The following is a 14,354-nucleotide window of genomic DNA, read 5'->3' as shown; positions in this document are numbered from 1 at the left end:
CTTTTTTTTGGACTGAAATAAAACAATAGGATCCTACCTCTATGTGAATTAAATCCAGAGAATGTTGTTCCTTATGGGCTTGGCTTAATATACTTGAATCCACAGACTATTCTGTAGTGTGTGTCTCAACTAGCATAGAGGCTGTGTGTTTTGTGATGCCATATGTCTTTCTGTGTTTCAGGCAGTGGGATGTCACTGAGATGTGAGGAGGTGGAAAATAGCTATTTGTCATGAAAACCTCAGCTAATGATGAGTTGTGTAAACAGCAGCAGAACCTTTGGCTTTTGTATAAACTACGAAGAATTATCAACTTGCTCAAATTTTGACAAATGTATGCAGAGGAGTTTATTTAAATAACATAATATGAAAGATGAAGGAATACTTAAGCTTATGAGCTCTTCAGAAATACATTTTTAAAGCTGCTGCTTTAATGCTTAAATGTGGGATGCCAAAATGTTATTTGGAGACTTAGGTATTATAGACAATATGTAGTGTAATTTGCTACATTTTTTTCTGTTGTACACTGTGCCTCAGTTTGCTTTTTTAAATTTCTTTTTTTTTCAGATATATTTGGGAGTTTCAAGGGAAGATACGTAGCTTCAGCAGTGCACCTAAACTGTTTTAGAGATCTCCAAGATGTTTGTCAGTTGTGCATTACAGGCTTTCCAACATTGGAGATGCTGTAAGTGGAGCCATGGCTCTGTTAGTGTCACATCTTGGGGGAACATGGCACAGGTCTCCAAATACACAGGATTCTTGAATAACCTAGAGCAAATTTCACAGTCCAGATCTTAGTTCCCTCATCTGTAACATGAGATAATAATTCCCCACTTTAGGAGCATGTTATTAGGTAAAAATGTTCCATTTTGGGTGTGTGGGTGTTCTGGAAACAGGGCTTTTATAAAGATTAAGAATTGAGAATCGGATACATTCAGAGCATAGCCTGGAGCTTGCAGTGGTGTCTGTGCTGGCAAACACTTCTGCATTGATAGTGTCTTTGGAAGCATTTGGAAATCTGTATGCAAAGGTCAGTAAGACGTTTTTAATTGGAAAATTGTACAATTGTTCCACTTTTTGATAGACTTAGCTATTGATGTCCTGTCTTAGAACACCTTAAAAGCACCACTTTCCTGCTTTATGACCAAAATCCAGTTAGGACAGACAGGTGACTTCCACCATTAAGTTTTTTTTTTAAAGACAAACAAATTAAAATGATTAGTTATGATTCTAGGAAATCTCTGATCTTCCATTATAGTGGCAAGTTCCAAAATTAGCTGAGCACTATAGGGTATCTTTAACAGGGGGAAGATCTGAGCTTCTAGTGTTCTCATCTCATGTTTGGATTTTTTTTTTGCCTTTGAAATGGTAAAAAAAAAAACCCAACTTACTGCTTATTTCAGACACTTGAGAACTCTGAGCAACTCCTCTGCATTAGTACTCATTCAGTCAGTGAGCTCAAAATAGATTTGCTAGGGTATTGCATGATCCACTACACTCATATTAAATAATTGTAAGCTACTTTTTGATTTTTTTAAAACAGATGATGCCTCCTAAGGAGGCGTAGTATAACATTGATATCTTATGGAATTAATGATTGTTACTTACCTGATGAGATAAGACTGAATGTAAGCCTTTGCTTGCTCTAATGTATTAGTCTGCAAACCTCTTCTGGAGACTAACCCAACAATTGAAATGTCTCCTTATGACTTAACCCTGGCGGGCAACTGAGCACCATGCAGCTGCTCTCTAACTCCCCCACAGCGGGATGGGGAGAGAATCGTAAGGGTAAAAGTGCAAAAACTCGTGGGTTGGGATGAAGATGGTTTAGTAGGGAAGGCAAAAGCTGTGCATGCAAGCAAAGCAAAACAAGGAATTCCATTCACCACTTCCCATGGGCCGGCAGGTGTTCAGCCACCTCCAGGAAAGCAGGACTTCATCACGTGTAACCATTACTTGGGAAGACAAACGCCGTAACTCCGAACACCACCCCCCCCTTCTTTCTTCCCCAACTTTATATGCTGAGCATGAGGCCATGTTGTATGGGATACCCCTGGGGTCACCTGTCCTGGCTGTGTCACCTCCCAGCCTCTTGTGCACTCCTAGCCTACTCACGGGCGGGGCAGCATGAGAAGCCAAAAAGGTCTCGATGCGGTGTAAGCACTGATCAGCAATAACTACAGTATCTCTGGTATCGTCCCCGTTTTCATCACAAATGCAAAATGTAGTACCATGCAAGCTGCTACGAAGAAATTTAAGTATCACAGCCAAAACCATATATAGCTCTGTGCATACTTTCTGTGCTGCTCTAACCTGTGGCCACCATTGAATGACTCTGTTGGGCTGTCTAGAGAAAAAGGATAGTCTGCAAGGCTTCATTTTTCTGGGGGGAAAAAAACGTTAAAAAAAAAATTACAAAATACGGAAGATCCATCCTCATGACTTCCAGCATCATTCTTCCCCATGTGGGTGACAGTCCGTCCTTCAGACCAGTCCTAGAACTCTTTTAGTTGGCAATCTGCTGTAATGCTGTCATGAATTTGGATGGGTCTGAATTTTCCAGTGCCCTACTTGTATCCTACTTTAAAAGACATTTTATTGACATTTCATTGGTGCTTTGTTGATCTTATTGATCTGATTTTGTATGTTCAGAGAAAACACAGCACCCTTTTATTTAGGGCCATCAAGCTTACTGAAAGGTTGTAAACAAGGATATTTTATTGATCTTTTAGCGTAGGTGACATAGTATCGCTGTGTGTTGTGATCTAAGAAATCTGTTTTGTGTGTTGAATTTTTGGAGCTGTATACTAGACGTGATAACAAGAGAAGGAAGCATTAACTCTACTTTGAAAGCAATGGGAATTAGAGACATTACTGAGATGTCATTAAGCTAAATCTTCTTTACATGTTATGTTTTAGAAAATTTTCATGAGACCCAGGGCGAAGGAGGAGGAATGCCTGTTGCTTTTGATGAGACAGGGGTGATTACCAGAACCCACTGAAGCACTTTATAGATTAGAGATAGTCTTAAGAATGCTTTTTAGCAGTAGGCAAACAGTGGGGTGCTCTGCAGTATTTTGTATTACTTTGAGAATATTCAGAACATTATAGCCAGAATATACAGCAGGTTGTGAATTGTTCTTGTGCATTCTGTAAATTTGATTAAATCTTGCTGCTCGGAGCACTTTATAGTCCTTGTTGTTAACCAAAGAAAGTAAGATCCAGTTTTCATAAAATGAAACTCTACCATTGAGAAATAAAGAGTGCATGTGTTTTAACAGCGCAGTTGGCTACTCTGTAGGTCAGCGTTTGCGTACTGCAAACTCTCCTATTTTATGCCCTGAGGTGAAGGAGACTGAGATCTTTGAAGGTGTGTCTGTTCCATGAGATTAGTGTGTACACCTGGGCTCTGTAAAGAAGAAATGGTCCATGCAAGTAGTGGATGTTGTCATGTTAGCCTCTGGATATTTGGCTGACATGCTGTAGAGCACTTGGATTGAACTGAGACATGGCATAGTATTTTGGTGAACTTTCTCAGAATAAACACATCTTCTCCATTCTTCTTACCCTCCAATTCCTGATGTGCTGAGCAGTGAAGGACTGGCCTCTTTTTTTTTTGTGTTCCTTTTGTTTTTTCTTAAAATCATTCCTATTTCATGGTTAAAAATGAAGCCCACCCTGAATCTGCAGTGATACCTGCTGTTGCACATACTTTTTTTCCCCCTGTTTCTTTTTTACCTTCTCATTGGTAAATATGTAGTTATTTTTCTCAAGACTTCTAATAGTATTACCACCGAGATGGCTCTAGGCTGAAGTTCAAATGTCATCAACCTCTTCATAACAAAACTGTCTCACTGCAGGGGCAGAAGTAAGGCTGTGATTCATGGAATTGCAGTTAGACAGTGTAATACCACCAAAATAAGCCCTGACTAAACACTGAAAAGAGCTGCACGAGTAGAGAAGACTTGTATTACACTGGTACAGTGCATCAGTCGAAGCCCATCTCTTTTCCAGTAGCAGTTCCGTACTCATTCCTGAATGCGGTAGTCATCATGTGATTTGTTTGGCTTACTATTCGATTGTTTTTGATTTGTAAACCAAAACATCCAATTTATTTTCAGCCATATTACTACAAAATTGCATGGGTTGAATGCCCCCTTACTTGATTGTTTGAAAGCTTTCATCTGTAGAGTTTAGATGTTTAATTTGAGTGCTCTTGGGTGTTACTTTGTCTGAATTTGGAGTTCAGCTTTGAATGCACTGCATTATATTCACATCGCGTTTATTGTACTATGTATAATACACTTTGGGTGCATCAAAGGTTTCTGTCAGAATATGTATTATTTTTTTTATTGGTTAAAGTATGCTTTCTATTTTCTGCTGGTTCCTGCCTGTCTGATCTCTTAAAATAAACCAGCTAGACCAAATAAAATTCCTTTTGTTCTTTTGGGTGTGTGTGCACCATTTTGAGAAAGGTGTGGATTTAGATGGCAGACTATAAAAAGGAGTTTTTAGCTTTTGCAAGGTTTTGTTTTGAATGCATTCTTGTTTACTCTGCTTGCTTTCCCCTTTGCCAGCAGAACAATTACAGTATTTCCCCGCCCCCTCCCCTTTTTTTTTGGCACTGGGAAGCATAGGAATATAAAGCATGACAAGGATACTACCTCTTCAATGTTAAAATAAGATCTTTTGTTCCTACAGAAATTTTAGAAGTCGTGCAGACTTCTGCCAGTCTGAAGAAATATGGGACTTCTTGCCCAGAGCTGTTGACAGCATGTAGTTTAGGGGTGGCTTTATTTGGTGTTTCTCTTCTGGGGTTCCAAACTAGACTTAATACCAGGAGAATAATTCCCCAAAACGCTGGTGTGTTAATGGGAACAATCCTCTGATTTGTGAGATTAGTGAATAACATAGTTTAAAAAAAAAAAAATTAAAAATTCCATCATGTTGTAGGACTTTGATTTTGTTCTGATAAAAATGACTTGGCATTTAGTGAAGTATTGCAGAAGTAGAAGGCTGCCTAATAGGGGATTGTGGAGGGTTGACCCTGGCCAGAAGCCAGGTGCCCACCAAAGCCACTCTATCACTCCCCCTCCTCAATTGGACAGGGCAGAGGGAAAAAAAAAAAGTAACAGGCTTGTGGGGTTGAGATAAGGACAGGGAGATCACTCAGCATTTACTGTCACGGGCAAAACAGACTTGACTACAGGGAAATGTAATTTATTACCAATTAACTTGGAGAGGAGTAATGAAAAATAAAACCAAATCTTAAAACACCTTCCCCCCACCCCTCCCTTCTTTCCTGGGCTTAACTTTGATCCTGATTTCTCTCCCTCCTCCCCCCCAGCAGCACAAGGGGGGAAACAGGGAAAGGGGGTTGTGGTCAGTCCATCACTGTTGTTCCTGCTGCTCCTTCCTCCTCAGGGGGAGGACTCCTCACATTTCCCCTGCTCCAATGTGGAGTCCCCCTCACAGGAGAAAGTCCTCCATGACTTCTCCAGCATGAGTCTTCCCACGGGTTCAGTTCTTCATGAACTGCTCCAGCGTGGGTCTCCTCCGTGGTGTGCAGTCCTTCAGGAACCGACTGCTCCAGCGTGGGCTTCTCTCTCTTCACGGGCCACAGGTCCTGCCAGGAGCCTGCTCCGGTGCAGGCTTCCCACGGGGTCACAACTTCCTTCAGGCATCCACCTACTCCGGCGTGGGGGCCCTCCACGGGGTGTAGGCAGTCATCTGCTCCACCGCCCATGGGCTGCAGGGGGACAGCCTGCCTCACCATGGTCTTCACCACAGGCCGCAGGGGAATCGCTGCTCTGGCTCCTGGAGCGTCTCCTCCCCCTCCTTCTGCACTGACCATGGTGTCTGCTGAAATGTTTCTCTCACACATTCTCACTCCTCTCACTCGCTGCCGTTACTGCCGTGCAACAACTTTTTTCACTCTCTTAAACACGTTATCACAGAGGCGAAAAACGCTGTCGCTGCTTGGCTCGGCCTTGGCCAGCGGCGGGTCCGTCTTAAAGCCGTCTGGCATTGGCTGCATCTGACATAGGGGAAACTTCTAGCAACTTCGTACAGAAGCCACCCCTGTAACCCCCCCGCTACCAGGACCTTGCCACACAGACCCGTTACAGGGATTTATGCCTCACAGCATGGGGATTTCATACAAATAGATGAAGTTGGTTTCAGCAGTGCAAAGTGACATTATATTATGGGCAAATGCATTGTTTTTCTTGCAAAGGATGAACAGTATCAGTAAAATGTAACAACCTGAGAAAACATGGGGCCAGGTTCTTCGGTAGAATAGATAAATGTATATATATATTGAAGGTATGAGGGGGGAAAATAGACAAATGCTTTTAACAGAGAGGGAAAACTGCTCTTAAAAGAAAAAAAAAATGTGTAAGCTTATTTCTTTAACAAAATCAAGTCCCCCTCCCAAAAAACCCGCTTCTTTGCTTCTGTTTTAGATAATCTAATGAGGCCCCTTAAGAACTATGGAATCACGTGGTAAGCATATGTTTTCATTTAAATCAAGCTTCTTTACAGATGTACTTAGTACTGTGCTGGAAAGCTTAAGTTTTTGCTTTAATGTTTCAGCATGTCTATGGGTTTCTTGATAGAAGAGACTACCCCGGTTGTGTGGAGAGGGCTCATGGTAATGTCAGCTGTTGAGAAATTGTTGAGACAGGTAAGGACTTTGGTACATGTTTGTGTTTCAAACTAATTGTTTATTTTAAAATGCATTTGACTGATACATGAGTGTCTATGACATTATTTCATATATTAGTGGTGAGTGTTTTTGTATCTTGGTCTTCTTAAATTCTTAAGAATTTCATCTTAACTTCAGGTGAGAGGGAAAGTTGACACTTTTTGTGTTTACCTTCCATGCATTTGATGAGTGAATCACTCCAATTTCCCTTCCTCCTCATTCCTTTTTGTTTGTTTATGCAATTTTTTTTTTTTTTTTTAAAAAAAAGGGTATTTTGGAGTTGCCTGGGGATTTGAATGTATAGGTATCTCTGCAGCTGTACTCCCTTATGTGCTTGTTAATTCACCAGCACTAAGAATTCTTGGATGGCATTTGACATATGACAGGTACACGAAAATCATTAGATACAATCTCTGTGTAATGCAGATAGATTGTTAGTTAATAAATTTCCTGGCATATGGAAGTGGGGTGGCTTTTTTATTTCTTGACAGATTTTTTTTTTCCCTTTTATTGTGAATAGATCTGTGAAGTGCTAATGAGACAAACAGCTGAAAAAAAAATGCAATAAGGGTGCATGCTTAGACTTTGAAGTGACCCAGATTGTTCACGGCTGACATCCATTCCAGGGATTTAATGCATACAGCTTTGAGATCACTAGGTTTCGTATATCTTTTGTAAATGCCTACAAATCTTGTGCTCCCTTAATGACTGAAAAGAAGATTATTATTTTTTTTTTCCCTCGCCTTTTTTCCATTTTTACTGAATTCTCGTATAACACAGACTTTAGAGTAGTGGCAATCATTGTCCTGGTCAGAAAAGCCATGTGTCTGCCAGGAAGAACACCTTTGTCAAGATTTGGCCTTTAAAAATAAGAGGTGTCCATGCCAATAGCTGTGGAAGGCTGTTCTGACCTCTTTGTGCGTTGCATTGCAGTGGCCAGCCTCACAAAGACTAGAGCCTAAAACCTCAAAGGTAGAGGTACAGTTAGCAACTGCTGCATTGGTGTATTCTACCCTGGGAGACTGAAGACTGGTAGGCACTCCAGTGCCGTTACTCCCATCAGTGGTACCCCCAGATAGGAAGCGTGTGCCAGCATCCTTGTGGAGGGTGCGAATGATGCCATATAACGAGCTCGTTACTCCCTAGCAACCGACAACGCAGTTTCATGCTGGCTGGATCATGCTGTAGGAATGAGACAGAGTCCATTAATGCTCAGGGCATCAGTGATTTCCCTGACAGTGGAACCTGAATTCTGAAAAAGGAAGCCTTTATAGCTAAGTTTCTTCTCCCCCAAGCATTTTGCTTCTGCGTGATAACCAGGGTAGTATTACATCTGTGCTGGAAAAAGCTGTTTGCATCTCCTCCTTTGAAGAAAGAAGCTCACACATCACAGGGAGAACCAGCAGGTTCTATCTATACTGGTGGTTTTCAGAAAGTAACTAACAAATTATCCAGACTAATACATGCTATTTTGCTTTTAAAACCTGTTATGTCCCTTCTGATATAGTTACTAGGAAGTCTCAAGAAGGAGTTAACTGTAGAACCAATAGTGTTATAGCCTTGGACACCTAAACAAGAGAGGACCACAGCATGTGATGATGTTTTAATCATTCCATTTTGTATTAGAAATAGTTTTGTGGTATGTTGGGGCCTTTGAAATTTTTCTTTGTTTCCTCTTTATCTGTTCTGGTTGGTCTTAGCTATTATCTTTTGTTTGACAGGATAAAGTTGCTTGTAAGAGTAAAATACTTTTGCTTGTATTTAACTTTCTAAAACCACGTTCTCGAGAACAGCTGCTTTACCTCTATAGCCACATATAAACCATTTAAATTAGCTCCTTAATCTAGATCTATAGTAGAATATAAGTTTAAGGAGTTTGTGTGCATTCAGACAAGCTGATAAAAATATGAAGTTCTGAAAATATTGAAGTCAGCTAGATGGAAAAGATACAGATTCCCAGACTTTTGCATTAAAAATGCTGGTGGTGTTTTGTAATGATGTTTAATGTTAGATGGTGGAGGGTTTTTTTGGTTTGTTTTAAGAGCATCCAGACTACGTGTTCACTCTGTAAATAACTTCGGACGCTTTTTTGTTTTTTCCCGTATGAACAAATCTGTTTTCCAGAGTTAATCACGCTTCAGGTACTCCAATAAAGCATTGAAGGGCCTAGTTTCCAAATTCATTAATGGGGACTTGTTAACTCATTAACTTGTTAACTCCTTATTGGTCTGTGCCTGTAACAAGTATTTAAATGCTTCTCTTACGCTTGCAACTTATTTGAATTTCTGGAATTCTTACTTTGGAAAGTACATTTGTTAAATTTATACCTTATGTGTTTTCTTATATACTTACTGTGTGTAACCTCACTTTTTGTAATTCGTGTATGTTTGTCCTTCTCTGGTTTTCCTTTTTTTGGTGGATGAATGGCTTTTCAGCACAGTCCAGAGTCCAATCTCATCTTTGTCTCTTTGCACTTCTACTTGCATATAGCCAGGATGTACATCGCTTTTCAGATAAAACACCACCTTTTAAATCCAGGCTTTGCTTTTGCCACATGTCTAGTCTTAGAAGCTTTGTTGTTGTGTGTTGTATGGTGTCATACTGGTAGGTAACAGGTGTAATGTTGAAGACCAAAATTAGTGCTCAGTGTTTCTTTGATAATCCATATCTCACAAACAAGGACAGTTTTTTTTGCAACACATCATATCATTTTCCTTAAACAGAGTTTGAAGGAAATGTGCCTTATAATACAAAATCGTTAAGTTTAGTATACTATATTACATACATTGCATATGTTGATGTATGTGTATCAAATGAGTACGTAAATGAAAATATATAGCATATTGATTCTATAGCATGTCCTACTTTTAATAGAAGTATTGCTTAACAGAAAAGAAGGAAAGGGATGATAAGTTATTGAAAGAACAAGAAAAACCTACAGAAATAATTTTTTACCTGTAGTGAAAGTGAGTTACAAGCAATAATGGAATAATTGATTCTATGTAAACATATTCATAATTCTTTCAGTTAAATATATCTCTAGTTTACATGCCTTGAAATTATCTGATGTTTTGTTATGGCTGAGAAGTGACTTCTTCATTCACATAATTAGATGTATTGTAGGCCCATTTACACTGCAGTGTGATGATTTTTTTTTTTTCTCTTATTTGGGTTTTAACTTTTCCCATTTCCCTGCCACAGTTATCTTCATGTAAAAATTCTTTCACCTCTGTTAACACTACCTTTAAATCTTGCTTGCCTGTAGGTGAGAGAGAAGGCTATTTTTATGTTTACTTGAGTTTTTTGAAAGGTAGTTCTTTTCTCTGAAGGCATCATTAAAGCCCAGGTAAGGAAGTTTTGATAGTTCTTCAGTGCCATCTGTAGCACTAACCTTTTTTCTATTCAGATTTTTACTTAACATGCACTTCAGAAGCTGCTTACTCTTTTGTATAGTCCATTCAGCATTTATTCCTTTACTCTGTTTGTGTCTTGACTCAGTGCTATGGTACTTGGTTCAGATTAAACAAACTACCTCAAAATGTATCATCTTGGTGTATCTGTTGTGGGAGCGACTTCTGATTAGCTTTTAGGCTAAGTACAGTAAAGATATGATTTTTTTTTGGGGGGTTACCTAAAGCCTGCACTTGAACAGTAATGTGTCTGGAAAGCTGTCTTGAAGAGTAGACAGCTGAGAACCTTAGAAATATAAAGACTATTAAAAAAAACCAAACAAACAAAAGCAAAACTTGTTCACTGGTTTAAACTGCCTTTGCAGCGAGGATGGTGATCATCACCGCTGTATGGTATGTTTTCCAGCACCATTGTTATTTCTGACTTGAGGACATCTTGACGGTTCAGTGGCAAAGAAGCAATTAAAAGGGTGCAGGCACAATCTTGAACTGACCAGGAGCAGTATGACTGACTGCTGTACATTCTGGAGTATATTGTGGCAATTGTTCTGCCAAAAGGTTGGGGGAGAGGAAGTGTCACCATGTTGGCTGCCATATAGTCATAGCAGCAATACAGATGGAGGGGGTTTCTTTAGGCAGTAAAACTTTTAATACAAAGGATAATAAGTGTTGGTTTCTCTGATCTTGAACTGTATTTTACTTTATGTGTGTTACCAAGTTGAAATATCAGCAGAGAAGGAAAAAAGTTGAATATGTGGTAGACAAGTCAGCTTTTTCTATTAAAAAAATAAAAATGGGACTACAGGTAAAATGCAAGTGCATATTTAAGCATGTAGTGTTCTCCTTGTATCTTTGTCATATCAATAGATAAAGTTGTATCACTCTTAGAAGCAAGCATTACCTACACGACATGGATTATAGATGTCAGAAATTCCATTAAATGCAAATAGTCCTCTTGGAACTAGCCCAAAAAACCTGCTCTTTTCAAGGCAAAGCTCTCTGGTTGATTAACATCCTTAGCAGGATTTCTTACCTGGACATGACATTTTAACCTATGTTTTTGCTGCTTAGTCAGATCTTACATGGCAAAACTCTTCTACTTCTTCCTTATCATGCTTCTCTAGAGTATCAAGAACATTTTGTGCATTGGCAACATCCTTTACAATATGGCTGTAAAGTCCAGCCTCAGCTGTTAAGTGTATTTTGAGCTCTAAACGTTCCTTAGATGTACCTGATCAGGATGAACACATTTCACCAGAAAGAGGTGAAGCTTTTCCTGGAGTGGTTCAGTTCTAATGAGTCCCTAAAATACTCTTCTTATCTAATTGTAATTCCACCATCTCTTTCTTGCTGCTTCTTTTAGCAGTGCTTTAGTGCCTCTGTTTTATAAAAGGTATGTATTGGAAGAAAATTAAAATAAAGCAAAGTTTCACTGGGAGGGCTATAATTGGAAAGGAAAGAATACAGGGATGTTAGCAGAGAGCAAATTATATAAAACTTCCAATGCAGAGCAGTTGCGCGTGAGCAAAAAGAAATGGTGCCTTCCACTTTGAAGCATGGACAGGCATTATCCCCTGTAGATTTATGTTGAAAACCATAAATTCAGCAGAAGAATGGTCAAAATTATTTTATTAGCTCAACCCAAAGCTGAATAGGTCTATAGTTTGAAGATCCAGTCTTGTCCTTTAAAAAAACTTTGATTTGGTTTATGTCATTATTACAATTGTACATAATTTTGAAAGTTTGGCTAGAGATGGAGATTTTGTGTGCTACTTTCCTTCTGAAGCTGTCCTCTGCTAAGAGAACTGCTTTGAAACCAGTGCTCACCAGAGGTAATGGTGGTAGTGTTTATATAGTAGAGTGTGTATGTGTGAATATACGCGTATATACTCAAACCTTTTTTTTTAAGCATAATTCTCTGATGCTTAGTTATCATGCCTAAGAAGCAGTTGTAGAGTATCATACATTACTGGGAATAGGGGAGATGCAGACAGATGGTTAAATTGTCTTTGAAATATCGAGCAGACTGTGGGTTGTGAGGTCTGGGATATTTCAAGAGCCTCCATGAAAAAGCTGCCATAAAAGCAACAGTGGAGTGAGTGGAACAGTGAAAATTTATGTTTAAAGATTTGGGATTAAATTAGCTTGGAAACAGTAGTAGTAGTTAATTCTTGGAGAGCAAAGTCTCCAGAGGCTATATTGTTGCGGGGTTTTGATCATTTGAAGTGGCCCATCTCTGTAGAAGATATTATAGATGTTCAATACTATTTTTGTTTAATGTATATTAATTAGTAAATTATGTGCAGTCTGTTTGAGAAGTGTATATGTAGTTATTGGTATTCCGCTTTCCCCCATTTAAATTGGAGAGGTTGTGTATGTGGATTCAGGGACAATTTTTCTTTAAATGTGGCTTACTTTAGGTATACATTAATGCTGCACTTGGGAAGACAAGAAAAATAGATAAAGTATTTAGAGCAAATCTATTTAACACCTGTTAAAATAGCTACTATGCTGCCATTTTTACTGTGCATATTCTACACAGCAGAATGTTCTGTATATGGTGTCTGTAGACATCAGTCTGATCTCATTTAGCATGTATGCTTATAACATGCTGTATTAAATGTTGTAAGTACTTCAACATATACATTTTCAAAGTTTTGTACTGTCTTATTTGCCTGTGTGTATAAATGGATTTCTTGCAAACAGAACAATGGAGAAACTATGGGAAAACATTCCAAATTACAAGGAGTGACGTGTATTTGATTTGAAAGCAATACATGGCAAGAACATTGTCAGTAAGGTAGGTATGTACTACATGCTAAGCTGTCTGATCGATTAGTATGATTTATGAAGAGTTGTTTTTTGGCTTCTGTTTGTGTCCACATACTGTCTTTTGACTTACATTTTGGGACCATGGAAATTTAATTTTATGTTTATACACAGTTCAGCACTGTAGCGAGTTATCACTTCTTGAGAGATGGACAGAAATACAAAGACTAGTGTTTACAACTTCCAAGTAAATCTGAACTTCTTCCTTTGATACTTTTTCCTGTTTATGAAATAAATTTATTATTTGTTTTTCTGCTATTGAGCACAATACAGTTTGTGTTTCAGGTTCCCAAAATATGTGTGTCAGTGATATAAAATCTATTAAGAATGCAGAAGATCAATGTAAATGTATCACTGGCATTCACCGCAACTGATATTCATTAGAACATAAATGTCTGTTTATTGCAGATACATGCACATTGCTTAACCTCTGATGGTACGTGCTACTTTTCATATATATTCTCCAGCAAAGAGCCATCAAGGTGATAAGGGGGGTGAAGCATGTAATATGTGAAGAGACACATTTTTCGTTGGGTGTTTTTTGGTTTTGAGAAGGTTAAAGGGAGATATGAACTGCTGTCTTCAATTAGCTAATGGATATGTACAAAGAAGATGAAGGTAGGTGCTTCCTGGATGTGCACAGAGATAGCACAAGAGGTAGTGAACGCAAGTTGCGATATATAATAAGAAACATGAGGAGGTGGGGGGTTGGTTTGTGTGGTTTTTTACAGTGGAAGCAAACACACATCAGAACAGATTGCCTGGAGAGATTCTAGAATCTCTCTTTTGGACTATATTCAGAATTCAGCTGGGCAAGTCTGGGTAATCTGCTCTGAGTTGGTCCTCCTTTGAGCAGCAAGATGTACCAGACAGATAACCTCCTGACTCCCTTTAAACCGAAGTTGTTCTGAGAATCTGGGATTGGTTCTAAAATTGTCAATCCACTGCCTATTTGGCTATTGGTATATAACACCATTAAAGCCTACAGCTCAAAGAGGAGAAAATGGTTCTGCCTTTCACAGAGATCACTGGTTGGAGCACTTGGGCAAAACCTAAACTGAAATGCAGGTGTCTAATAGGAGTGCGCTAATCACTAAGATAGACAGTCATGCTAGCTCACTTCTCTTGCTCAAATGAATATACAATTAAGTCTTGCAATCAAATGAGCAAGTTTCAGCATAATGACTGAGAGCATTCTTTCTTCAGTTGCATTTCCAATCATTTGGTAAGTCTCTTTAGACCTTAGAGGTGCTGATCGGATCCCTGTAGGCAGAGACATAAAAGTTGAACCCGAATAAGCTTTATCTCTTGAATGAGCATCCTTAATGTGAACTATGAAATAAAAAAAAAATAAATTTTTTTTTTCCTGTCATACCTCTTGTTTTGACAGAAGTATCTTGATCTAGGAGAGG

General features: G+C 38.9%; 1 protein-coding gene across 1 annotated transcript in view; it reads left to right on the top strand.

The window, feature by feature from the left end:
• NUBPL (NUBP iron-sulfur cluster assembly factor, mitochondrial) overlaps window positions 1–14,354 on the top strand; it is an 88,450-nt gene that overhangs the window by 28,234 nt on the left and 45,862 nt on the right. Inside the window, exons 5-6 of the mRNA XM_086462430.1 lie at window positions 6,462–6,501; window positions 6,592–6,682. Coding sequence (XP_086318556.1) covers window positions 6,462–6,501; window positions 6,592–6,682 — 131 coding nt within the window. The remainder of the gene's footprint in view (window positions 1–6,461; window positions 6,502–6,591; window positions 6,683–14,354) is intronic.

Source organism: Leptosomus discolor, chromosome 3 (genome assembly GCF_034619465.1).
Source record: "Leptosomus discolor isolate bLepDis1 chromosome 3, bLepDis1.hap2, whole genome shotgun sequence".
NCBI classification, from domain to species: domain Eukaryota; kingdom Metazoa; phylum Chordata; class Aves; order Leptosomiformes; family Leptosomidae; genus Leptosomus; species Leptosomus discolor.
This window is presented reverse-complemented; position numbering and strand designations above follow the sequence as displayed.